This window comes from Theropithecus gelada, chromosome 4 (assembly GCF_003255815.1).
Source record: "Theropithecus gelada isolate Dixy chromosome 4, Tgel_1.0, whole genome shotgun sequence".
In the NCBI taxonomy this organism is placed as follows: Eukaryota; Metazoa; Chordata; class Mammalia; order Primates; family Cercopithecidae; genus Theropithecus; species Theropithecus gelada.
In genome coordinates, this window is record NC_037671.1 from 133901822 (window position 1) to 133926624 (window position 24803).

The 24803-nt window shown below is 40.6% G+C and overlaps 1 protein-coding gene across 1 annotated transcript in view; it reads left to right on the forward strand.

Moving 5' to 3' along the window:
- The window catches only part of LOC112622375, a 183704-nt gene that overhangs the window by 94458 nt on the left and 64443 nt on the right, over positions 1–24803 (forward strand). Inside the window, exons 22-26 of the mRNA XM_025381939.1 lie at positions 2296–2389; positions 3768–3905; positions 17367–17524; positions 20771–20820; positions 21139–21315. Coding sequence (XP_025237724.1) covers positions 2296–2389; positions 3768–3905; positions 17367–17524; positions 20771–20804 — 424 coding nt within the window. The 3' untranslated portion in view covers positions 20805–20820; positions 21139–21315. The remainder of the gene's footprint in view (positions 1–2295; positions 2390–3767; positions 3906–17366; positions 17525–20770; positions 20821–21138; positions 21316–24803) is intronic.

The window sequence follows — 24803 nt, forward strand, 5'->3', positions numbered from 1 at the left end:
TGACGGAAGCCAATGCAAACCAGTGAAACTTCTCTCTCATGCCCCATAGGTTCAACCCATTGCTTGAAAGAAAATACCCTTACTAGTAATAGATGGTGAGTCTGCTCAGTCAGGGGAAGGAATCTTTCTTTTGTCCTCACACAATTAACCTTTGATGTGTGGGGAGGAGAAACTGCTGTCTCCCTCTTCTTTCTTTCTCTGCTATCTGCTTTTCCCCACAGGGTCCCACCTCTATCCCTGGAGATTCCTGGTACTGGCTCCATGCCAAGGAAGGAAAAAGGTGACTCCAAGGAGGCAACCAGCACCTTTGTTTTGCTAATGCAGATCTCTGCTCAAAATAGAACTCTGAGTGTTAATATCCTAAATGACTCCACAGAGCAGGGGTAGAATGAGGGGGTTAGGATGATAGAATACAATATCCCAGGATTTCTCAATTTTAGCACTACTAAACTTTGGGACTGAAGACATCTTTGTTGTGGGGGACTGTCCTGTGTGTCTTAGATTGATTAGCAACATTTCTGACTTCTACCCACCAGATGCCAGTAGTATCCCAGTACCCCACCCCATACACACTCTTCTATAATCAAAGACGTCCCCAGACATTGCCAAATATCTCCTGGGGGCAAAACCTGCCCCTGCTCTATCCTGTCACACTAGCTAAGCCAAAAACTGAATTTATTGTAAGGATACAGAGATATTCACAGAAGCCAAGGCAGGAAGTATGATCAGGCCTTAGGCGACGCTAGGTCTCCAACTGGCAAAAAAAAAAAAACAAACCTGTCTGGAGCCAAGCTGTTTTCTGGTCCTTCAAGGGCCTCCTTGGTTGGTGTTTTATATTGCTGTGAAAATAGGGCACCACATTTTTGTTCAGTCAGAATGCACCAATCAGCATAAACTGCCCAAATGCCCTATGGTCTGGCCGATGCTCTGGTCTGTGATTGGTCCTCCAGGTGATGACCTAGAGATGCTGCAAGATAAGGGAGCCTTTTTCATTACCAGGGGAAAGCTTATATATCCAAAGAACTTGTGTACTGAATTCGTATTTATTTTATGTATGTTAATTCCTTAAAGTTGCCACTTTGGAGAGCCATTATAACAACAACATATATAGTCATCCCTTAGTGTCTGTGGGGGATCAGTTCCAAAATCCCCTCAGGTACCAAAATCCAAGGATGCACAAGTTCCTTATATAAAATGGCATAGTATTTGCAGAAAACCTATGCACTCCCTCCCTTATGCTTTAAATCATCTTTAGATTACTTATAATTATATCTAATACAATTTAAATGCTATGTAAATAGTCGTTATACTACATTTTTTTATTTGCATCATTTTTATTTTTGTATTGTTACTTTTTATGGTTTTATGTTTTCAAATATTTTTTATCTGTAATTGGTTGAATCCATGGATGCAGAACCCATAGATATGGAAGGTCAACTGGATCAAATATGAGTATAATGACTTACATTTTAAAAAGCACATTCATGCATATTATCCCTCTTAATATTCGCCATAACCCTATGAGATAGGTGATACCCCCTTTACAGACGAAGAAAGAAAGATTGATAGATATTAAGTTACTTGACAAAGTCTCATAGTTATGGACAAAGTACTGAGTCTCAAGGTGGAAACATGGTTACAAAGAATATTTAGATAGCTATTGGAACCACAGGAAAGAGAGAGAATTGGACAACATTTAGGGGGTGCTCAAAGGAGTGAGTCAGTGAAGGATCCTAAACAAGTATGGTCAAGAAGGTGAGAAGAGCCACGTGTGGTGGTGCATGTCTGTAGTCCCAGCTACTCAGTAGGCTGAGGTGGGACAGTTGCTTGAGCTCAGGTGTTCAAAGCTGCAGTGAGCTATAATCGTACCACTGCCATTCAGTCTGGGTGACAGAGTAAGATTTTGACTCCAAAAAAAAAAAAAAATCACTTGGTACACCTTTGATGCCCAGTTAACTACATATGTACTTCAAATAAATAAAAACATTTTGCTTAAAAAAAAAAAAAAGAGGAAAAACAGGAGAGAGTAGTGTAATGGTGATCAAGAGAAAATAATTTCCAACACTATGGGGTGGTCACCATAATCAAACTACAGAAAGATCAAGTTCAAAAAGGACAGAAAAGATCCCAGATCTCTTATAGCTTTCAGTGGAAATATCAAGTTTTGTATAAAAGTTGCATTTGCTATTATTACTGACATTTCAGATCTGATCACATGACATCCTGTTCCATCATAATGGTGTCTCTTGATTAGTTGCATATCACATCAAAACAATTTCATATTTTTTGTTGCAGATATTCTCCTACTGCTCTTGTCTTAGCCATCTCTGAGGTGGATGATAACCAAATTGGCAAATTTAGTTTTTACACAAAGGAAGCCATTCTTAAGGTAAACGATTTATTTTTTAAAAACAAATGAAAGTAGAATAAAGCAATTTGCTCACGTATTTCTTTCAGAAGACATAATACTCTATATAAATTTAACTTTCATATATAAGAAAAGCTTCCATGGGCCGGGCGTGGTGGCTCACACCTGTAATCCCAGTACTTTGGAAGGCCAAGGTGGGTAGATCACGAGGTCAGGAGTTCAAGACCAGCCTGGCCAACATGGTGAAATCCCATCTCTACTACAAATACATAAATTAGCCAGGCATGGTGGTGCATGCCTGTAATCCCAGCTACCTGGGAGGCTGAGGCAGGAGAATCGCTTGAACCCAGGAGGTGGAGGTTGCAGTGAATGAAGACTGCACCACTGCACTCCAGCCTGGCAACAGAGTGAGACTCCATCTCAAAAAAAAAAAAAAGAAAAAAAGAAAAAAAATGAAAAGCTTCCAATTTCTTACATAATAATAATGGTTGTTTTAGTCCATTTTCTCTTGCTATAACAAAATGCCTGAGACTGGGTAATTTATAAAGAAAAGATGTTGATTTGGTCCATGATTCTGGAGGCTGGAAAGTCCAAGGACATGGTGGCAGCTTCTGGCAAGGGCTTTTGCACTGCATCATAACATGGCAGAAAAGCAGAAGGGCAAGTGATTACATGCAAAAGAGACTACAAGAGCAAGCCAAGCTTGCTTTTATAACATCCTGCTCTCTTGGGAAAGAAATCCACTCCCACGATTATGACATTAATCCATTCATGAGGGCTCTAATCTCATGGCTCAATCACCTTCATAAACTTTTGGGGGACACATTCAAACCATAGTGATGGCCTTGCCTTATTTGATGTGCACATCAGCCTGGTTTGAACCATAGAGACTGCAACACCACTTATAATAACTTCTGTTAGATACTAAAAAAGAAGTTCACGTGTAGTGAACAATCTTTGCATAAGGTTTTAAAAATATACATTTGTTATTGGAGCTTTTATCTGGTCTTTCTAAACCTGGTGCTATTTTTTATCTGCTACTTGGATTTCTTTGCTTCTGTATGTGTATTTTTAAAACATTGATCTAATCTTGGCTTACAGGAGCCTGCTACTGAGCACATGTTTGCTAGTTCATCAGAGCCTATTCATCTTTTCCTGACCATTGGGGAAATCTAATGGTGTCCAGCTATAGAGCAAATCAAGCCTGGAGGCTGCCTTCTTGGAATGAAATGCTGCTTAGGGAGAGACCAGATTCAGTCTTATGGCTGAGTAGCAAGCATCCCAGCTCATTTGGCAGTTTGATTCATATATTTACATGTTGAATAAGTGGTGATCTCAACCCTCAACTCACTTCTTTATGTAAGAAATTCCTAATATTTTTCATATTTTCTTCCTTTAGCTCTTGTTGCATTCAGGAGTGGAAAATATGCAGGTGACCCTTGCTTGCCAAGCTACTCAGAAAAATGCTTTGATGGTGGCTGTCCAGCAGGTGTACTTCTATCACACCCCGCAAGGGAGCTGTCCTGCTAATGTCGAGGTAAGCCTGCGTGACAGAGAAGCCAGAGGCATGTCATCACTCCCACCAGCTAATGTCAGGCTGCCCCTTTCTTCCTTCCTTTTTTCCCTTCTCCCTTTCTCCCTTTCTTTCTCCCTTGCCCCCTAGTTTCTCTTTCCTATGTCTTTATCTTCCTTACTTTCCTTTTTTCCTCCTTTCCTTGTTTCCTGTTTGTGAATCAATGTATGACCAAACCCTTACTGGATTTCTTAATTTTCAGCGGTACTTTTTTCTGTATTTCTTGTTTTTTGGTTATTGAGAAATAATTAATGTGATATAAAACATACCACAGGCTGGGTGTGGTGGCTCACACCTGTAACCACAGCACTGTGGGAGGCGGAAGTGGGTGGATCACAAGGTCAGGAGATCAATACCATCCTGGCCAATATGATGAAACCCCATCTCTACTAAAATACAAAAAACTAGCCGGGTGTGGTGGCACGTGCCTACAGTCCCAGCTACTTGGGAGGCTGAGGCAGGGGAATTGCTTGAACTCTGAAGGCAGAGGTTGCAGTAAGCTGAGATCATGCCACTGCACTCCAGCCTGGCAACAGAGTGAGACTCTGTCTCAAAACAAACAAACAAATAAACAAAAACCAGATTATAGTATATAATTCAGTGGCTTTTAGTATATTCACAAGATTGTGCAACCATCATCACTATCTAATTCCAAAACATTTTTATCACTCACTCTCAAAAGAAACGTACCCATTAGCAGTTACTTACTTTTTCTCCCTCCCCTCAGTCCCTGGCAACCGCTTATCTACTTTCTGTTTCTATAGATTTGCTTATTCTGGACATTTTATATAAATGGAATCATACAACAGGTGACCTTTTGTGTCTGGCTTTTTTCCCTTAGCATAATATTCTCAAAATTTAGCTGTGCTGTAGCATGTATCAGTACTTCATTATTTCATTGCTAAATAATATTTTATTATATGGATACATCACATTTGTTTCTACTTTTTGGCATTAGGAATAGTGCCACTATGAACATTTATGTATAGGGTTTTGTTTTGTTTTGTTTGAGATGGAGTCTTGCTCTGTCACCCGTCTGGGAGTGCAATGACGTGATCTCAGCTCATTGCAACCTCCGCCTCCCGGGTTCAAGCAATTCTCCTGTCTTAGCCTCCCGAGTAGCTGGGACTACAGGTGCATACCATCACGCCTGGCTAATTTTTTGTATTTTCAGTAGAGACAGGGTTTCACCATATTAGCCAGGATGATCTCCATGTCCTGACCTTGTGATCCGCCCACCTCGGCCTCCCAAAGTGCTGGGATTACAGGCGTAAGCCAGCAGGCCTGGCCTAGGTATAGATTTTTATGAGGACATATATTTTTTAATTTTCTTGGGTATATACCTAGGAATTGGATTGCTCAGATTATATGGCAACTTTATATTTTACATTTTGAGGAACCGCCAAACTGTTTTTCAAAGTGACTGCACTTTTTACATTCCCATCAGCAATGTATGAGGGTTCCAATGTCTCCACATTTTTGTCAGCACTTGTTATTGCCTTTTTATTTTAGCTGTTCTAGTAGGAGTAAAGTAGTATCTCATTTTGGTTTTGACTTGGATTTCCCCATTTACTAAGACCTTGAGCATCTTTTCATTTGCTTACTTGACCATTTGTATGTCTTCTTTAGAGAAATGTCTATTTAAATCCTTTGCCTTTCATAAAATTTGATGTTTTGGTTTTTTATTGATGAGTTGTAAGAGTTCTTTATATATTCTGAGTAAAAGTCCCTTATAAGGTATGTGATTTGCAGTATATTCTACAGATTGTCTTATGATCTCCATTTAACTATTATTTCATTACTTGTTCTTTTGGTGTCATATTTAAGAAACCATTGCCTAATCCAAAGTTATGAAAACACTCATATGTTTTCTTCTAAGAGATTTATGGTTTTAATTCTTACATTTAGGCCTAGGGTCCATTTATACTTAATTGTGCTATATAATGGGAAGTAGGGGTCCAACTTTATTCTTTTCATGTGGCTAATCAGTTTTCTCAGAACCACTTGTTGAAAAGACTCATCTTTCCTCATTAAATTGTCCTGGAACCCTTGCCATAAAAACACTTGACCATAAATGTAAGAATTTATAACTGGACTCTCAATTCTATTCCATTAATCTAAATGTCTGTTTTTATGCCAGTACTACTATGTTTTGATTACTGTAGCTTTGTAGTAAGTTTGAAATTATGAAGCATAATCCCTCCAAATTTGTTTTTCTTTTTCAAGTTTGCTTTAGCTATTTTGAGTCCCTTGCAATTTCACATGAATTTTAGTGTCAGCTTGTCAATTTTGGGGGCTTTAAAAAGAGTACATTAGAATTTTGACAGGGATTGCATCAAACCTATAGATTGAGTAGTATTGCCATTTTATTTTATTTTAGTAGGATTGCCATTTTTACAATATTATGTCTTCCAGTTCTTGAGCATGGCATGTCTTTCTATTTATAGACACACCTTGGAGATATTGTAGGTTTGATTCCAGATGGTTCCAGCCAATTTTTTGGTTTCTGAGTGCATATAAAAGTTACTTTTTTTTTTTTTTTTTTTGAGACGGAGTCTCGCGCTGTCGCCCCGGCTGGAGTGCAGTGGCCAGATCTCAGCTCACTGCAAGCTCCGCCTCCCGGGTTCACGCCATTCTCCAGCCTCAGCCTCCCGAGTAGCTGGGACTACAGGCGCTGCCACCTCGCCCGGCTATTTTTTGTATTTCTTAGTAGAGACGGGGTTTCACCGTGTTAGCCAGGATGGTCTTGATCTCCTGACCTCGTGATCCGCCCATCTCGGCCTCCCAAAGTGCTGGGATTACAGGCTTGAGCCACCGCGCCCGGCCAAAAGTTACTTTTATATTACACTGTAGACAATTAAGTGTGCAACACCATTTTGTCTTTAAAAAAACCAATGTACATATACCTCAATTTAAAATACATTATTCACTTGCAGACCAAAGAATATTAAGTTACAAAAAAAGAAGGAGAAAATATATTTTTGCTAAAAAATGCTAATAATCATTTGAGCCTTCAGTGAGTTGTAATCTTTTTGCTGGTAGAGGGTCTTACCTTGATATGGAAGGCTGCTGACTGATCAGAGTGGTGGTTGCTGAAGGTTGGGGGTCAGGGGTCTCTGGCAATTTCTTAAAATAAGACAAAATAAAGTTTTCCACATTAATTGACTCTACTTTTCATGAAAATTTTCTCTTTGGCATGTAATACTGTTGGATAGTATTTACCTACAGTAAAACTTTTTTCAAAATTGAATTTAATTCTCTCAAACTGTGCTTTATCAACTGAGTTTATGTAATATTCTAAATCCTTAGCTGTCATTTCAACAATGTTCACAGCATCTCCACTAGGAGTAGATTCCATCTCAAGAAACCACCTTCTTTCTTAGCTCATCCATAAGAAGCACCTCCTCATCTGTTTAAGTTTTATCACAAGAATGCAGCAATTCAGTTACATCTTCAGGTTCCACTTCTAATTCTAGTTCTCTTGTTATTTCTGCCACATCTGCAGTGACTCCCTCCACTGAAGTCTTGAACTCCTCAAAGTCCTCCATGAGGGTTGGAATTAACTTCTTCCAAACTCCGGTTAACATGGATATTTTGACCTCCTCTCATGAATCATGAATGTTTTTAATGGCATCTAGAATGATAAATCTTCCAGAAGGTTTTCAGTTTACTTTACCCAGATCCATTATGCAGGGGTGTCCAAGCCTTTGGCTTCTCTGGGCCACATTAGAAGAAGAAAAATTGTCATGGGCCACACATAAAATACACTAACGCTAACGATAGCTGATGAGCTTTAAAAAAAATCACAAGAAACTCATAATGTTTTAAGAAAGTTTACAAATTTGTGTTGGACTACATTCAAAGCCATTCTAGGCCTCATGCAGCCCATGGGCCATGGGTTGGACAAACTTGCACTAGAGTAATTACTATCCATGGCAGTTGTAGTCTTGTGAAATGTATTTCTTTTTTTTTTTTTTGAGACGGAATCTTGTTCTGTCACCCAGGCTGGAGTGCAGTTTTTGTGATCTCGGCTCACTGCAAGCTCTGCCTCCCAGGTTCATGCCATTCTCCTGCCTCAGCCTCCCGAGTAGCTGGGACTACAGGCGGCCACCACCACACTTAACTTTTTGTATTTTTAGTAGAGATGGGATTTCACCATGTTAGTCAGGATGGTCTTGATCTTCTGACTTCATGATCCACCCACTCAGCCTCCCAAAGTGCTGGAATTATAGGTGTGAGCCACCATGCCCAGCCTGAAATGTATTTCTTAATAATGACTTCACAATATGACACAGAGACACAAGACATACTCCTTGATCCATGGCCGGTAGAATGGATGTTGTGTTAGCAGGCATAACAACATTAATCTCTTTGTACGTTTCCATTAGAGCTCTTGGGCACTGTCGATGCACAGTAATGTTTTGAAAGGAATCTCTTCTTCTGAACAGTGGGTGTCTCAACAGTGGGCTTAAGATCTTCAGTAAACTATGCTGCAAAGAAAGGTGCTGTCATCCAGGCTTTGTTATTCCATTTGTAGAGCACGGGCAGAATAGATTTAGCATAATTCTTAAGGGTCCTAGGATTTGGGGAATGGTAAATAAGCATTTGCTTCCACTTCAAGTCACCAATAGCATTCATCTCTAACAAAAGAGTCAACCTGTCCTTCGAAACTTTGAAGCCAGGCATTGACTTCTCCTCTCTGGCTATAAGAATACCAGATGGCATCTTCTTTCAATGGAAGACTGGTTTGTCTACGTTGAAAATCTATTGTTTAGTGTAGCTACCTCTATCAATTATCTCAGCTAGATATTCTGGATAACTTGCTGCAACTTCTATATCAGCATTTATCACACTTCACCTTGCACTTCTTTGTTATGGAGATGGCTTCTTTCCTTAACCCTCATGAAACAATCTCTTCTAGTTTCAAACTTTTCTCTCATCCTTCATGGAACTGGAGAGAGTTAGGACCTTGCTTTGGATTAGTCTTTGGCTTCAGGGAATTTTGTGGTTGATTTGATCTTCTATCCAGACCACTAAAACTTTCTCCATATCAATAATAAGGCTGTTTTCCTTTCTTATCATTCTTGTATGCATTAGAGTAACGCTTTTAATTTCCTTCAAAAACTTTTCCTTTGCTTTCACAACTTGGCTGTTTTGCACCAGAGACGTAGTTTTTGGCCTTTTCCAGCTTTTGACATGCCTTCCTTGCTAAGCTTAATCATATTTAGCTTTTGATTGCAAGTGAGAGTCATGTGACTCTTGTTCTCACTTAAACACTTAGAGGCCATTGTAGAGTTATTAATCGGCCTAATTTCAATAGGGTGTCTCAGGGAATAGGGAGATCCGAGGAGAGGGAGGGAAACAGGGGAAAGGCCAGTCGGCGAAGCAGTGAGAACACACACGTTTATTAAGTTCATCTTCTTATATGGTGTGGTTCATGGCACCCCAAATCATTTACAATAGTAACATCAAAGATCGCTGATGTCGGATCACCAAAATAGACATAATAATGAAAAAGTTTGAAATATTGTATGAATTACAAAAATGTGACACAGAGACATGAAGTAAGCATATGCTATTGGTGCCAATAATTTGTTCAATGCAGGGTTGCCACAAACGTTCAACCTGTAAAAAACACAATATCTGCAAAGCATAATAAAGCTAAGTGCAAGAAAATGAGGTATGCCTTTATTTAGGTCTTCTTCAACTTCTTTCAACAATATTTTATAGTCTTCAGGATACAACTTTTATCCTTTTTTGTTATATATTAATTCCAAAATATTTCATTCCTTTTAACATGATTATAAATTGAATTGTTTTTCTTAACTTCATTTTCAGAGTGTTCTCTTATATATATACTAGTTCATTACTAGTATATATACAAAAGTTGACTTTCGTATATTGATCTCGTATCCTGCAATCTTACTAAACCAGTTTATTGGTTCTAGTAATTTACAGGTGTATGTTTGTGCGTATGTATGTGTGTGTGTGTGTGGTATTTCTTAGGATTTTCTATATACAAGACTATGTTATCTACAAGTAGAGATAGTTTTGCTTCTTCCTTTTCAATCTTTATGCCTTTTGTTTCTTTTCTTGCCTAATTGCTCTGGCTAGACCCTCCAATACAAGATTGAGTAGAAGTAGTGAAAGTAGATATTATCGTATTATTCCTACTCTGAGGGGGAAAACCTTCGGTCTTTCACCATTAGGTATGATATTAGCATTGGTGTTTCATAGGTACCTTTTATCGGGTTGAGGACATTCCCTTCTATTCTAAGTTTGTTGAATATTTTTATTATAAAGGGATTTTGGATTTTATCTATATATACTTTTTTGTATTTTGTTTTTTTCACTTAATGATATATCTTGGATATCATTCCAAATCAGTTCATAGAGATTTTCCCCTTTTTGCAACTGTATACTTCTCTTTTATGTATATACTAGTGAATGTAACTTACATGTAAAATTAAATATGGTTTTAAGAAATCAACTTTCCAGATAGTTTTAAACATTCTTTAAGCCTTGTGGATTCTACTCAGCTCACCACATTAACCCCTTATCACATTTATCTACCTCTATTTACCCATATCTACTCTCTCTGTTTTTTTTTTTTTTTCAGAGACAGGGTCTCACTCTGGCACCCAGACTAGAGTGTAGTGGTGTGACCATAGCTCACTACAGCCTCATATTCCTGGGCTTGATTGATCTTCCCACCTCAGTCTTTCAAGTAGCTGGGACCACAGGTGTGTGCCACCATGTCCTGCCAATTTTTAAATTTTTTCTAGAGATGGGATCTCGCTACATTGCCCAGGCTGGTCTCAAACTCCTGGCCTTGAGCAATCCTCCCTCCCTGGCTTCCCAAAGCAGTGAGATTATAGGCATGAGCCACCATACCTGGCCTGTACTCTTCATATTAATAGGAAAGTACAAATTTATGGGTATGGCAACAATATTGAATGCCAAATACTTCTACTGCCAAACACTCAGTCCCATAGAAATTAACTGAAGTAGAAAATAGGGATAGAGTGAGTTACATAGATTTTTAAAAATACAACCCCCAAAATCTTAATTCAGTGCCTATTGTAAGTTAGGCTCAAAAGATAATACTGAGGTACAGTTCCTGACCTGGATGAACCTCTAGGCTGGTGTGTTTAAGGGGGGTAGACCCACAAGTGGCTCAAAGACAAAGGCACAGAGAGGTTCAACAAGCTATACAGAAGGAGATTAAAGGAACGAGAATACACATCTGGGGAAACAGGAAGGGCAGCACAGGGAGGGGGCATTTGGGAAAACCCTGAAGGATGAGTTTTTTGGCAGGCAGAGATGACCAGTTGATCATTCTGAGTAGAGGAAAGACCCTTCAGATACCCAGGCATGGGAGACAGAAAGGGCAAATGGGGACCAGGAAAAAATGAGAAGCCCAACTTGATAACCACCTATGATTTTCATACACAGTTGACATAGAGAATCCTTTACTCAGTCAATTTGATCTTGTAACAAATACCAGTATATAAAACAGATGTAAGTGGGGCTGTTCTGGTTGAAGTGAAGGTTGAGAGCTTATAAGTCACCTCCTGAGATAAATCCAAGGAGCACATGTTAAAAGATACTGGACAGGAGCACAGGACAGGGGTGGGAGGCGGGAAAGTGATAGCCTGGAAAGACCTGCAGCATGGGGAAGGGTAGGGAGGCATTAGGGTAACAGCCTGGGAAGGTGGGCTAGGACTGTAATGTGGGTGCCCTGAAAGACCCAGCCCGGGTGTCATCTCCCCAGAGAGCCTTTTCCTAGTCTCTCAGATCACTAGTTACTTTATTTTCTATATATAAAATCATTTGTACTTCAATTATGTTTTCCACATTATACTGACTGTGAGGACGACCCGTTGTGTATTTTTTTTGTCTTTGTGTCTGCCTAGTAGACAGACACAAAGACAAGTAGGAAATACCATTCATTGAATGATTGCTGAATTCACACTTAATAGAGATTTAAAATGCTGTAGACAGACACAAAGGCAAATAATAAGTACCATTTGTTGAATGATTGCTGAATTCACACTTAAAAGTTTTTGAGCTGAGGAAGGACCTGACCTGGGATTCTCATTAGGAATATTCACTGTGTTTGGCAGGTCGAAGGGGAGAAAGGTAAGTTAGGGAGACCAAAAGGCAAGAAGATGTGAAGTCTTGAGCCATGGGTGCAGCCGTGGGGATGAGCGGGAGGGATGGGTGTGAGCAGGAGTGTTGGAATGCATGCGGCACACAGGCTTGGGGTGAGCTCCCAGACAAGATTGAAGATTCCTACCAGGTTGCCACCCTCAAATGCACACCCTTCACACTTATCTTCCACCTGCTACCATGCTTCCCCCTAGCCTCAGAGTGTGAAGTGTTCCTCTTCCCAGTCAAGTTCAATGCCTCTCACCAACATTCTCAATCCATTTCCTTTTCTGAGGCCTTGACTCATTGGTTATCTTCTTTCCCTACTGCACTTTCAAGCTTTTCCTCCATTACCTCTTTCCACTTACAAGTACTTCCCACATTCCACTTATGTGCAAGCTAGATTGTTTTCATCCTCTCCAGAAAGCTTAACTGAATCCTATGTGCTTCTCTGGCCAGTACCCTAATTATGACCTTTCTTTTTTATTCAGGTTTATTGAAAGGATGTTCTTTTTTTTTTTTTTTTTAAATTATACTTTAAGTTCTAGGGTACATGTGCACAACGTGCAGGTTTGTTACATATGTATACATGTGCCATGTTGGTGTGCTGCACCCATTAACTCGTCATTTACATTAGGTATATCTCCTAATGCTATCCCTCCCCCCAACTCCCCACAATAGGCCCCAATGTGTGATGTTCCCCTTCCTGTATCCAAGTGATCTCATTGTTCAATTCCCACCTATGAGTGAGAACATGCGGTGTTTGGCTTTCTGTTCTTGTGATAGCTTGCTCAGAATGATGGTTTCCAGCTGCATCCATGTCCCTACAAGGACACGAACTCATCGAAAGGATGTTCTTTAACCCCCTAGCTCTATATCCTTTCATTGTAATGTAGCTTGCTCTTCCACCACACCCTTGAAACTGCTCTCACTAGAGTCAGCAATGACCTCTCAATTGTTAAATCCAGGGGACATTATTCAGAGGTTGTATTTGACTACTTTCCTTCATTTAGTGCTGTTGACCACTCCCTTGTCCTCGATACTCTTCTTCCGCTGCTTCTGTGACTCCATTCTCTCCTGGATCTCTTCCACGTCTTTGATTCTTCCTTCTTATTTTCCTGGAGTGGGGATCCTCTTCTCCACCCATCTCTAACATGATGGTGTTTTCCTGAATCCTCTTTTTAGAGCTCCTATTCTCCTTTCATATTCTCCCTTGGTGATCTCATCGACTCTTGAGGTTTAAAACCTCCAATATACTGTCAACTTTCAAATCTACGTCTCTTCATGGAACCTCTCTCCCAAGCCCCAAACTAGAGTATCTAAATGCTTCACAGATAGTGTTTGGATATCCCACAAACACCTCAACTCAGTATCAAAAGGCAACTCATTCTTCTCCCATCTAATTCTCTAGTATTTCTATTCTTGGTTAAGGTAGCACCATCTGAGTAGTCAGACAGGGTTTTTTTTGTTTTTTGTTTTTTTTGAGATGGAGTTTCACTTGTGTCACCCAGGATGGAGTGCAATGGTGCAATATCGGCTTACTGCAACCTCTGCCTCCCAGGTGCAAGTGATCCTCCTGCCTCAGCCTCCCAAGTAGCTGGAATTACAGATGCATGCCACGATGTCTGGCTAATTTTTGTATTTTTAGTAGAGATGGGGTTTCACCATGTCAGCCAGGCTGGTCTTGAACCCCTGACCTCAGGTGATCCGCCTGCCTTGGCCTCCCAAAGTGCTGGGATTACAGGCATGAGCCACCATGCCCAGCCGTCAGACAGGATTAAAATGTGGGTATTGTCCTCAACTCCTCTGACTTTCTTACCTTAGATCAATCAAGCACTACCTCTTGCCAATATCACACTCTACATATTTATTGAATATGGCCACTCTTCTCCATCCCCACTGCCTTAGTTCAAACTCTCATGATCTCACTTGTGTGACTGTAATGACCTTCTAACTGGCCTCCATCCCTCTGGGTCCATGCCTTGCACCACTACCTCTGCCCTCAACCATATCTATCCTCCACACAGTGACCAGAGAAACTATACCTCCTTGATTAAACCCCTTCAGTGGCTTCTTGTAGACCAAAGAGCAAAACTCAACCTCCTTAGCTAGGCATGCAAGGTCTTCACTGCCTGACCCCAGCCCTCTATTCTGCCACTTCCCCTGCCCTCTATTTGAAGTATCCTAAACATTTTGTGCTGTTTCATGTCTCTCTGCTTCTACTCATATTTCCCAGAAAATTTTAACCTTATTTTACTATATCCCACCCTCCCATGTTATTCTTTTGCCTCCAAGATTCAACTCAGTCATTGTATCTTCTAGGATGTGTTAATGACTCTTTTAACTTGGCTAAAGTGCATTTTGTGACTACTTCATTATAAAATGGTATACTGTGATACACACACACACACACACACACACACACATTGCTTCTCTTACAAGTGTGAAACAACAAGAGGCCTGATGACATAAGGAGGAATAAATGGTGGAGACAATGAAAGAGTACAGGGGAAGAAAGGGAAGGGAGTAAGAAAGGAAAGAAACAGAGAACAAATTGTGCACTACCACCAAAACCAAAGGAAGAGAACATTTCAAGAAGGAAAAAGTCACCAAAGATGTACAGATGACAAATAAGTATGAAAAGATGTTCAACACTGTTAGTCATTAGCAAAATGCAAACTAAAACCCCATTGAGAAACATCTACATGCCCTTCAGAATGGTTAAAATGTAAAAGACTGACTATCTGAGTGTTGGCAAGGTTGTGGAGGACCTGGGACTCTCACACACTGCTAGTGGAAATGCAAAATGGTGCAACCACCTTGGAAAACAGTTTGGCAGTTTCTTAAAAAAATTGAACATATACTTACCATATGATCCAGCCATTCCTCTCCTAGGTATTTAACCAAGAGAAATGAAGCACACATCTATACAAAGATTTTTACACAATATGTTTATAGCAGTTTTATTCATAATAGCCAAGAACTGGAAGGAATCCAAATGCCCATCAACAAGTGAATGGATAAACAAATTTTAGTATATCCATACAACAGAATAGTACTACTCAGCAATACAAAGAAATAAAATATTTATATCCACAATAATATGAAGACAATAAAGAGCACATAATGCATGATTGCATGCATATTAAATTCTAGGAAATGCATTCTCATCTATAGTTGCAGAAAGCCAAGCAGTGGTTGCTTAAGGAAGAGGTAAGGTGGAAAGGGTGGCTATGGTCATAATTTGATTGTGATGATGGTTACACAGTTGAGTACATATACCAAAGCTACTCCAATTGAACACTTTAAATATGTGTCATTTATTGAATGTCAATTATACATCAATAAAGCTATTATTTTTAGAAGAAGAAGAAGGAGGAATCCAATAGATTTGAATGTAGAGGGAAAAGTCAGAGAGTAGGGATTAAAATGAGGCCACAAAAACTTCTTGCTGATTCTCACAGCAGTTCTGCTAATGAAATCAGGGTGAAAGCTAGAGTGCCAGAGTAAAGGAGCAAGAAGGGGCTGATAGATGTGTAGAAGGAGTGCGTGTTTATTGCTCTCATATTAGTCTGCTAGGGCTGCCATAACAAAATACCATGGACTAAGTGGTAGGAATTTATTTTGTCCCAGTTCCGGAGGCTGGAGGTCTGAGATCAGGGTGCCAGCATGGTTTTTTTCTGGTGAGGGCTCTCTTTCTGGCTTGTACATGGCTGCTTTACACTGTGTGCTCACACTAAAGGACGGATGGGTGGGAAGCAAGTGAAGGAGAGCCCCGGTGTCTCTTCCTCTTAAGCACAGCACCATGTCAGACTAAGGCCCTACCCTTACGACATCATTTAAACTTTATTACTTCCCAAAGGCCCCATCTCCAAACACTATCACTTTGGGGTTAGAACTTCAACATACAACTTTTGGAGGGACACAAACATGCAGGCCATAGTAGCTCTTTAAGAATTGAGGAAGAAACTTGAAGGGGTAGGAAGATTAAAGAATAAAAAACGAAGTGAACACATTTATAGGAAGGGACTTGGACAAGAGGAAGCAACTGAGAATAGAGGTGAGTATGAATACTGGGCATGGTTGGAATGGAGAGTACAGGTGGGGGGTCAGGGAGTTAATGACTTAATTCAGCAGCTTCTGTGGCCCAGGCAGGCAGGAAGCTAGGCGATAGAAATAGGTGGACTCGTCGAGTCCTCTCACAGCCCCATGTGATTGATGGGGGGGTGGCGTTACCTTCTTTTTCTGGGTGAGGAAACAGGTTTTGAGAGGTTAAGAAAAAGAGACAAGATGAGCAGCTCAGTGTCAGCATCAGGATCTGATTGCAGAGCGTGTGCTTTCTTCCCTCTCCCTTCACTCATGACCTTATAAGACCTCCCTGATCCCCTGAACTACAGATGCTCGTATTTCCAAGAGACTGGGATACCTCAAGGGTCTTCAGAAAAAAATCTGGTTGAAAACTTTATATTTTTTTACCTAGGATCTTTTTTCTTTTTCTCCTTATGTCTCGGGTGGTAATTCTGCTATGGGTAACTCCTTGTGTCTTTCATTGAAGAATGATCTTTCCTTCAAAGCTTTAACCTTTTTCTTTTAGTTAGTAGTTTAGAAAAATATAAATGAGTTCCATCCATCATGCCCTGCAGCTCCATAGCCAATGGAGCTGGAGTATTGGAAGACATGAATTTCCCTTTTATTTCCCCATTCCTCATTCCTTTCTCCCTCCTTCTCCTCTTTTTCTCCCTCTCCCTTCTGCCTCCCTTCTTTGTCATTATGTTGTGTGCATGGCGGCATATACAACACCCCTCCCTCTGCCTAGGTGCCCTGTGGGAACTTTTCAGATCTTATAGCCATGAAAACTATTATTGGTATTCCTTGAAAGACCTCTGTACACAGAGCACACTAGCCACTTTGTAGAATGGAGATTTTTTTCTCAGAGCATTTTAGACAACTGCACTCTCTTCTGAAAATAATCACACTTAACGCCTCACCTCTTATTTGTGCAAAATGTTATCTCTCCTCCTCTACTCCACTCTTTTCCCTTTCATCTCCTCTCCTCCTCTTCTCTTCTTTCTACTCCCCTGTCACATGTACCCAGGTCTTTCCTTGCACTGGGGATCAGTTGTGGCTGTGAGATCATTTTACAGCAGTACTTCAGGACTTATTTTATTATTTATTTACTGCCCAACAAATTTTATACTTATTTTTTACTTATACAAATTTTTTATTTATTTACTGCCCAACAAATTTTATTTACTTTGTTTTAAAATATTTTAGGAAATAAGTTCAAATCTGAGAAATCATGGTGGAATGGGCCCAACTAGAAGAAGACAGTCCAGAATTGTGAATGGTATAGACGGCTCACTGATAGCCCCAACTCCAAAAGTCCCAGCTACTCTCACTCATTCTCCAGAAAGATTTCAGGCTACCAAAAGGTACTGTACCTGGTGAGATGGAAGGAGGGATACTGCTTAGAATAACAAAAGTGTCCTCTTTTAAGTCAATTAATAAACGGTATTGGGGGGATTGAAGGAGTCTAAACTCTCGGAGTGACTAGCATCTTATATAAAGACCTTGTACAAATACTGAGAGGGCTCAACTCCTTCCAATATACTCCGGTCAATAAAGGACAGTGAACAGTTCCTCAATTTAACCTCTTCTCTTTTTCCTCCCCTCTTCTCTTTTCTCTTTCACTGCCATTCTTCTCTCTATATATATGTTTCAGACTCCAAAGAGTGTATATCACAAGGAAGGCCTTTCCAAATTCTCCAAATCCATGTAAATTGAGAAGCACAGAACTGTCCTCACTTTTTTTTGTGTGTGTGTGTGTCTTGCTCTGTTGCCAGGCTGGAGTGTGCAGTGGCGTGTTCTCGGCTCACTGCAACCTGCACCTCCCGGGTTCAAGTGATTCTCCTGCCTCAGCCTCCCAAGTAGCTGGGATAATAGGCAAGCATCACCACGCCCAGCTAAATTTTTTGTATTTTTATTAGAGATGGGGTTTCACCATGTTGGCCAGGATGGTCTCATTCTCCTGACCTCGTGATCCGCCAGCCTAGGCCTCCCAAAGTGCTGGGATTATGGGTATGAGCCACCACACCTGGCCTTTTTTTTTTTTTTTTTAAGATGGAGTCTTGCTCTGTCACCCAGGCTGGAAGGGTGGAGTGCAGTGGCCTGATCTCAGTGCACTGCATCCTCCGCCTCCCGTGTTCAAACAATTCTCCTGCCTCAGCCTCCCGAGTAGCTGGGACTACAGGCATGCACCATCACACCTGGCTAATTTTTGTATTTTTAGTAGAGATGGCATTTCACCATCTTGGCCAGGCTGGTCTTGAACTCCTGACCTCAAGTAATCTGCCTGCCTCAGCCTCCCAAAGGGCTGGGATTACAGGCATGAGCCACTGTGCCCAGCCTGTCCTCACTGTTCTAACAAAGATTCTAACATTGCTTAGAATAATAGGATGGTGAATTATTGTCAGAGAAGCATGGCCTCTCCAGAGACATGTCTACAAATCAGAGATGCCCTATTCTGTGTGGATCTCTTTTCACCAGGACAGAGAAAGAGAGACATTCATACTCTATAGTATGAATTACTTTGTAATACTCTGTATGATACTCTGTCTGAATATTCTGTAAATCATACTCCGTAGTATGATTAGTCTGAGTATTTTATCGGGGCCTACCAATGACACTCTAATTGAATTCTGGCAAATTTAGAATAAAAAATAATAACAGGCAAAGCAACTCTGCTACTCAAGATGCTGTTAGTCTGACACATGGCCAGAGTTCAAGTGTATTAAAGTCCACATTTCCAATGTGTAGATGGAAGATTTAAGACCAATATATCAAGTCAAGAGGACCTTGGGAGTTCACTTCAATCTAAATATTCCTACAGTCAAGGCTAGGAGAATGCAAAGGGAGACGGGTAGTACAAACACTGGGCTTGGGACTGAAAAAGGACTGCTGAAGCACGCTTCAGGCACATGGGGTCCCCAAGCAGGATGTGACACATCCGCATCCCTGGTGAATAATCAGAAACACCTGAAGCAGGCAAGAACCATGGAGACACAGCCACCTGCCCTCCTGCTGCAATGCCCGTTATACACATTGTCTTTCTGATTCATATCCACATACCTCCTGCCTTGGGCTCCCATGTTTCTGTTCACTTGTCAGGGCTCCAGAGGCCTTTGTGTCTATTCAACTGGAAAAGGTGGGGCTGCGCGACATGATGCTGAATGCCTTCCTCCTGAGGAAACAAACCATGGCTGACAGAATGAAGAGCCCTGTGAGTGTGTAGTGACAAATGCTGCCTAAAGCTCTGGTCCTCTTTTGTATTTAAGCAAATGAAAATTCTTCACTTGGAATCTGTTGATCTGATGCTTTCAACCTATTTGACTAGGACCATTAAAAATATATTGTAAAGAAGTGAAAAGGGAAGTTGAATAAGAAGTAGAAAGGAATCAGTTCAAGTGGATTACAGTCATGGTTTAAAAATGTATGCATTTTCCCAATGCTGCATTTTGTTTTGTCACTTTCTAAATGAACTAGTTTCAGCACCTGCACTGGAACGTTCGCCTACTCTTGAGTGACCCACAGGGGTTCGGGGATTAGACAAGGTAAACAATGGCTCTTACCCATCTAGTCACCTGATAACCATCTGGTTATCTTGGTTTTTCAGACACTACCACAATGTTTGTGTTTAAAGGTTTTTATATTAGCCTAATCTATTGAAAAATACTAAAACTAAAAAATTTAATCAGTAAAAAGTCTTCCTTAATTTTGCAAATATCATTTCATTATTAATTTTTTGATGAGAAAATCATTATGGTAATACATAGTTATTTAGGAGGAAAATGACAAGATTTATAATTCTAGGCTTTCTTCCCTACTTGTGACTTTAAAGGAAAGACTTAAATTTACCTAATCTAGTTCTACAGATGGGATATGATGAGGGCCAGCAATTACTGCTCAGCCATAATAGAAGCAAAGGGTCCCTTCTAATAAGCAATTCTCAGAAAATATTGACCAAGTGGAAAAAATATAATCATTCATGAACTGACCTTCAGGATTATTCAACACCTATCAGATCAGAAAGAGCTCAGGCAATATAATTACCTGTATTAATTTTGTCAGGGTCTGGGGACTACTTACTGGCTAATAAGTTAACCTGTTACTGTTCCATGGATGCTGACAGAAGGCACACAAGACTCTTTTGTCAGAGACAAAGAATTTTATTATGCACAGCAGAGTAGGCAATATGATCTTCATGTTTGTGTCAGTCCCACGGGGACAGTGTGGAGGAGCCTACATGCAGGTAGTGGCTTGTGTCACAGTGAAAATCAGTGAGCTTGGGGAACCTACCGCTTTTATAATAAGCCTGCTCTTTTTCCTGGAGGGAGACATTACCTTATCGCTCAACACTGCTCTCTGCAAACACAACCCTGAGAAATGGTTGTGAGGTAAAGTGTGATCAGAGCCTTGCATCCTTGGCATACTCAGCAAGATGGGTAGGAGCGGGAGAGAGACACAGAGGAGTGCCTCCCAACAAGCTTAACCTAGAAAGAATGTCTCAGCTCTGTAGCCTTTTCCTGCTTGAAATTTGCTTTAAGTTTGTACACATGTACTAGGGTGGGGAGTTCTTATAGCCAACTGTCTACTAAAAATATCATTCTCCTTTATCACAGGATGAAATTGGAAAAGTCAAGAGAGATGTTATAGTTGAATATTGTCAAAAGTAAGTATAGTACATGTGAATAACACATGCTGATTTCTCTGACTCTGAATGTAATAACTAGCAGTTTTATTGGGTAAAATCAAGTTAAACTGTCCTTTGACATGCATAAAAGCATCGGAAGTGAAGGATAGGGGTCGTTATGAAGGGGTTCATGCCTCTGCCTTCAGGCCATAGCCACCTGACCCAAATGGAAATTTCTTCTTGATAGAAGTACTCTTTCTCTTTGAAAAGTCCTCCAGGGATGTAGATCCTGGAGCTTCTGTGAGAGGTGGAAGAATTTGGGTTCTCCTTCTGGACATCCTGTCTTCTGACTTTCAGGTTTAACCACCGCATGTCTCACTATGCTCTTCGGGGTCAGATCATGGCATACTGCAATAGCCTGAGAAATCTTCTGGAAGATTTTCCTACCATCAGGGACACCTTTTTCATGGTAGGGCAACCACAAGAGAAGAAGGGGTTGAGAGACTCCAAGGAGGGCCTCAAGGCTGACCCCAGGTGCGTAATTTCCTTCAGTGTTTATTACTCTCCTTCCCTGGCCCTACTTCTCCCTGGGGAGAGGCATGTTAAGTTTAATATTAAACCTTTCCTCCCTTTACTGCACTTGACCTTGATCTTCTTGTACAAAAGGGTAAAAGGAAGAGTTAATACTCCAAGAATAAGAGTATCTTTGTATTTGAACCCAGAAGGGGTTCCTTGTTTATGGGCTGTTTGACTGCTTTTTCAATCTATGCAGTTTTGTTTTCCCTGGGGAGCCCAGAAATTTTTAATCAGTCACAACCCTTTACATAGCCAGCATCTAAAATAATCAAACAAATAAGTAAACTTGATCTTGAGCTGTCCTGGCTTCAAATATTCTGCTCAATGGAGTAGAAGAAATATTGAGGAAAAAAAATGATATACCAGTGCCTTGGATAAATCAGTGTCCTTCTGTTTATAATGTGTGTGTGTGTGTGTGTGTGTGTGTATATATATATATATATGTATATATAATATATATGTGTGTGTATATATATATATATATACACACACACATTATATTAGTGATATTAAGTGATAAGAGCAGAGCTGCTTCCATACATACCATGCATTATCCAGTTTTCCAAATTTTCTTAACTCAGCCTACCTAGAGTTCACCTACCTGGATGGAGGAGTTAGCATATCTGTGCAGTCAGTAACCACACTTTCTTAAAAAAAAAAAAAAGGAGCTGCTATATGGTTATGTAGCCTCCAAACAGAAGCAAAAATACCCTGTAGGGTGAGCTTACCTCATTCCTCACTCTTCCCCTTGTAGCATGGAACTTGAGTAACAGTAATACTTAATACATACGATCATAAACTGGATAGATGGAAGGGAATTGAAAGATCATTTGTATCAGACCACTTTCCCTCATTCATTCATGCAGGTTTTACTCAACCATCAATACCTACTTAGCATTGGGCACTTTGCTATGTGCTAGATTTACAAAGGTAAATAAGTCATTGACTCTGGAAATAAATTCAGTCTAGTGGGGTAAAGCTCTATAAACAAACATGGAACTTCAAGAATAACATGTGAGAGGTATGCGAAGAGGTCTGTGAGGACACAAAAGAGGCAGTGTTTTATTCTACCCCAGGGTTACAGAGAGGAATTCAAAGACAAAGTGATAGGAAAGTTGGAGTTCACCAGGAAAATGGAACTGATAGAACAGGTTAGAGAATGCAAGAAGTCCTTACGCCCTTGACTGACTGATGGCTAACTACCAAAATAGTGGCCAGTCCCACCTTGATACTTATGAGATGCCAAGTTTATGGATACCAGTGATTGGTTTCATGAGCTCAGCCATGCTTTCACTTGGGTAGATGTCAGTATTTGCCGAATGGAAAAATGCATCTGAGAGAAGAGTGGAGGCAAAGGTACTTCAGTAGACTATTTTGCTGAAGGGCTTGACTGGACACCTGTTGCCCAGTGAGGCCACAGTGTATCCTCTCATCACAGGAGAATCCTCTAAGATTTCTTAGTGCCATTTTGTCACCTATCCTCTAGCCAAGTTAACTATTTATTAGCCCAGTCTACAGTTGAGATTGAACTTTAAAAATAGTTTAGCCAGGCACTGTAGCGCATTCCCGTGGTCCCACCTAGTTGGGAGGCTGAGGTGGGAGGATCAGTTGAGCCCAGAAATTCAGGGCTGTACCACACTATGATCATGCCTGTGAATTGTGACTGCAGTCTAGCCTGGGCAACATAGGAGACACCATCTCTAAAAAATTCAATAAATAAGTTTTTAAAATTAAAAATAGTTTCCAGAAGTCTAACCATGAACTTGCCAACATTTGTGTTTTGGATAATATGTATTCAGGGAGTCCATTTTTATTTCTGATCTGTTTCATTTGCAGCAACCAAGTAAGTTGATCCGGATATGGAGAGGAGGGAAAAATCTAACTTACAGGTCTTGCTCTATTCCTTTATTATTTCTTGTAGATGCTGTGTGTTTTCTAAAGATTAAGGGAAACAGTGAAGCCTAGACCCCTCAATCATCTTGTCAGTTAATGTGTGATAACTTCAGGGTAGGGTCTTGGGCCAGTAAAGTATGAGCAAAGTGAGTGCCCACTCAGAGCCTGAGTCACACAGTCAGCCAGCAGATGAGCTGCAACTGATATAGGCTCAGTGTTTCTCTCCTACACCCATCTCCTGCTTCCTAAACTCTCTAGATGTTAACATAACCCTTTTAATACACTCATGTAAAAGGGAGTGTAGAGAAAGGAAATTCTGTCTTATGTGAAAGTTTGGAAAAGTACTGTATAGGACTCTTCTAACTCCAAAGTCAGTGGTTCCATGCACTGAGGAACGACTAATGAAAATTAAATATCAGCCACAAGAGGATGTGGTGGAGAGAGACATGGCCTGGGAGTCAGAATATTTGGACTTTGCCCAGCTCAGTCATATGTTGCCCTGAGGTCTTGGGCAAATCACTTGTCTTCAATTTCTGGGCCTCAATCTCTTCATCTGATGACTGAGGAAACTGAAGAAGCAGCTCTCTGAAGTTAAACATGTTATGATTCTTGGTGGTAAGTTATCTAGAGCATGATTCCAAGGAATAGGACTGCTGAAGAAATACTTTATGGAAAGGGACCATTTTTAAGACTGCTGAGGACATGGCAAATAGGAATCTTCCCAAGCCAGAGTTAACTAGAGATGAAGGGACAGAGTTGAGGAGTGAGGACCATAGAGGAAAGAGGTCCTCATCTGATTCATAAAATAAGGGGTTGAGTTAGAATGAGGATAAGAAATAAGGTTTATTCTAAATGTCAGTTCAAACAATGCATTAATGGCCCTGCTAAGGATTCTGAGGCATCTCAAGTTTGTGAGAGTAATTGTAATTGATTGGCAATGTCTGCCATGCTCAAGGAAAGGCAGAAAAGTAATTTCCATGCTATGGGTTTGCCATCCTTGACTAGAAGAGCCCTACTTAATTCTGCAAAGGCCGTAATGTACTGTGTTTGGTTTAGCAAAGACACCCCTGTCCCGGTAGAAGAGGAGCCAAGGGGAGCCCTCTTCCTAAGCAGGAAGTCCCTTGAGGGTTCCATTCCCTTCATGGCCCTAGAGGAGACTGGAGTCTGGAGCCTAGGATGACACTCCAATCCACTCCAGGAGCAGCTGCATTTGCTGATGAACAGAGAGAGGATGCTAACATTAATTGAGCCCTTACTTTGTGACAAGTAGAGCCACTGTCATCTCATATAGCTACTTTGTGCAAATTAGAAGGCAGCACCCCTTCATCTGGGCAGCTGTAGTCTCATACCAGGGAAAAGCATCTAGTAAGTAAAGTACAGGTTGGATCTTGGCCATCGCTTGTTGCCTCAGGGTACAACCTGAACAACAGTATATGGCAGCCTTGGTATCAAGTGCTGGTCCTTCCCCAGCAACGGGAAATAGGTAATTACAGTACACTGTGATAAAGAATAAAGTAAAATAAATGTTTAATGAAAGCACCCACCAAGAAATA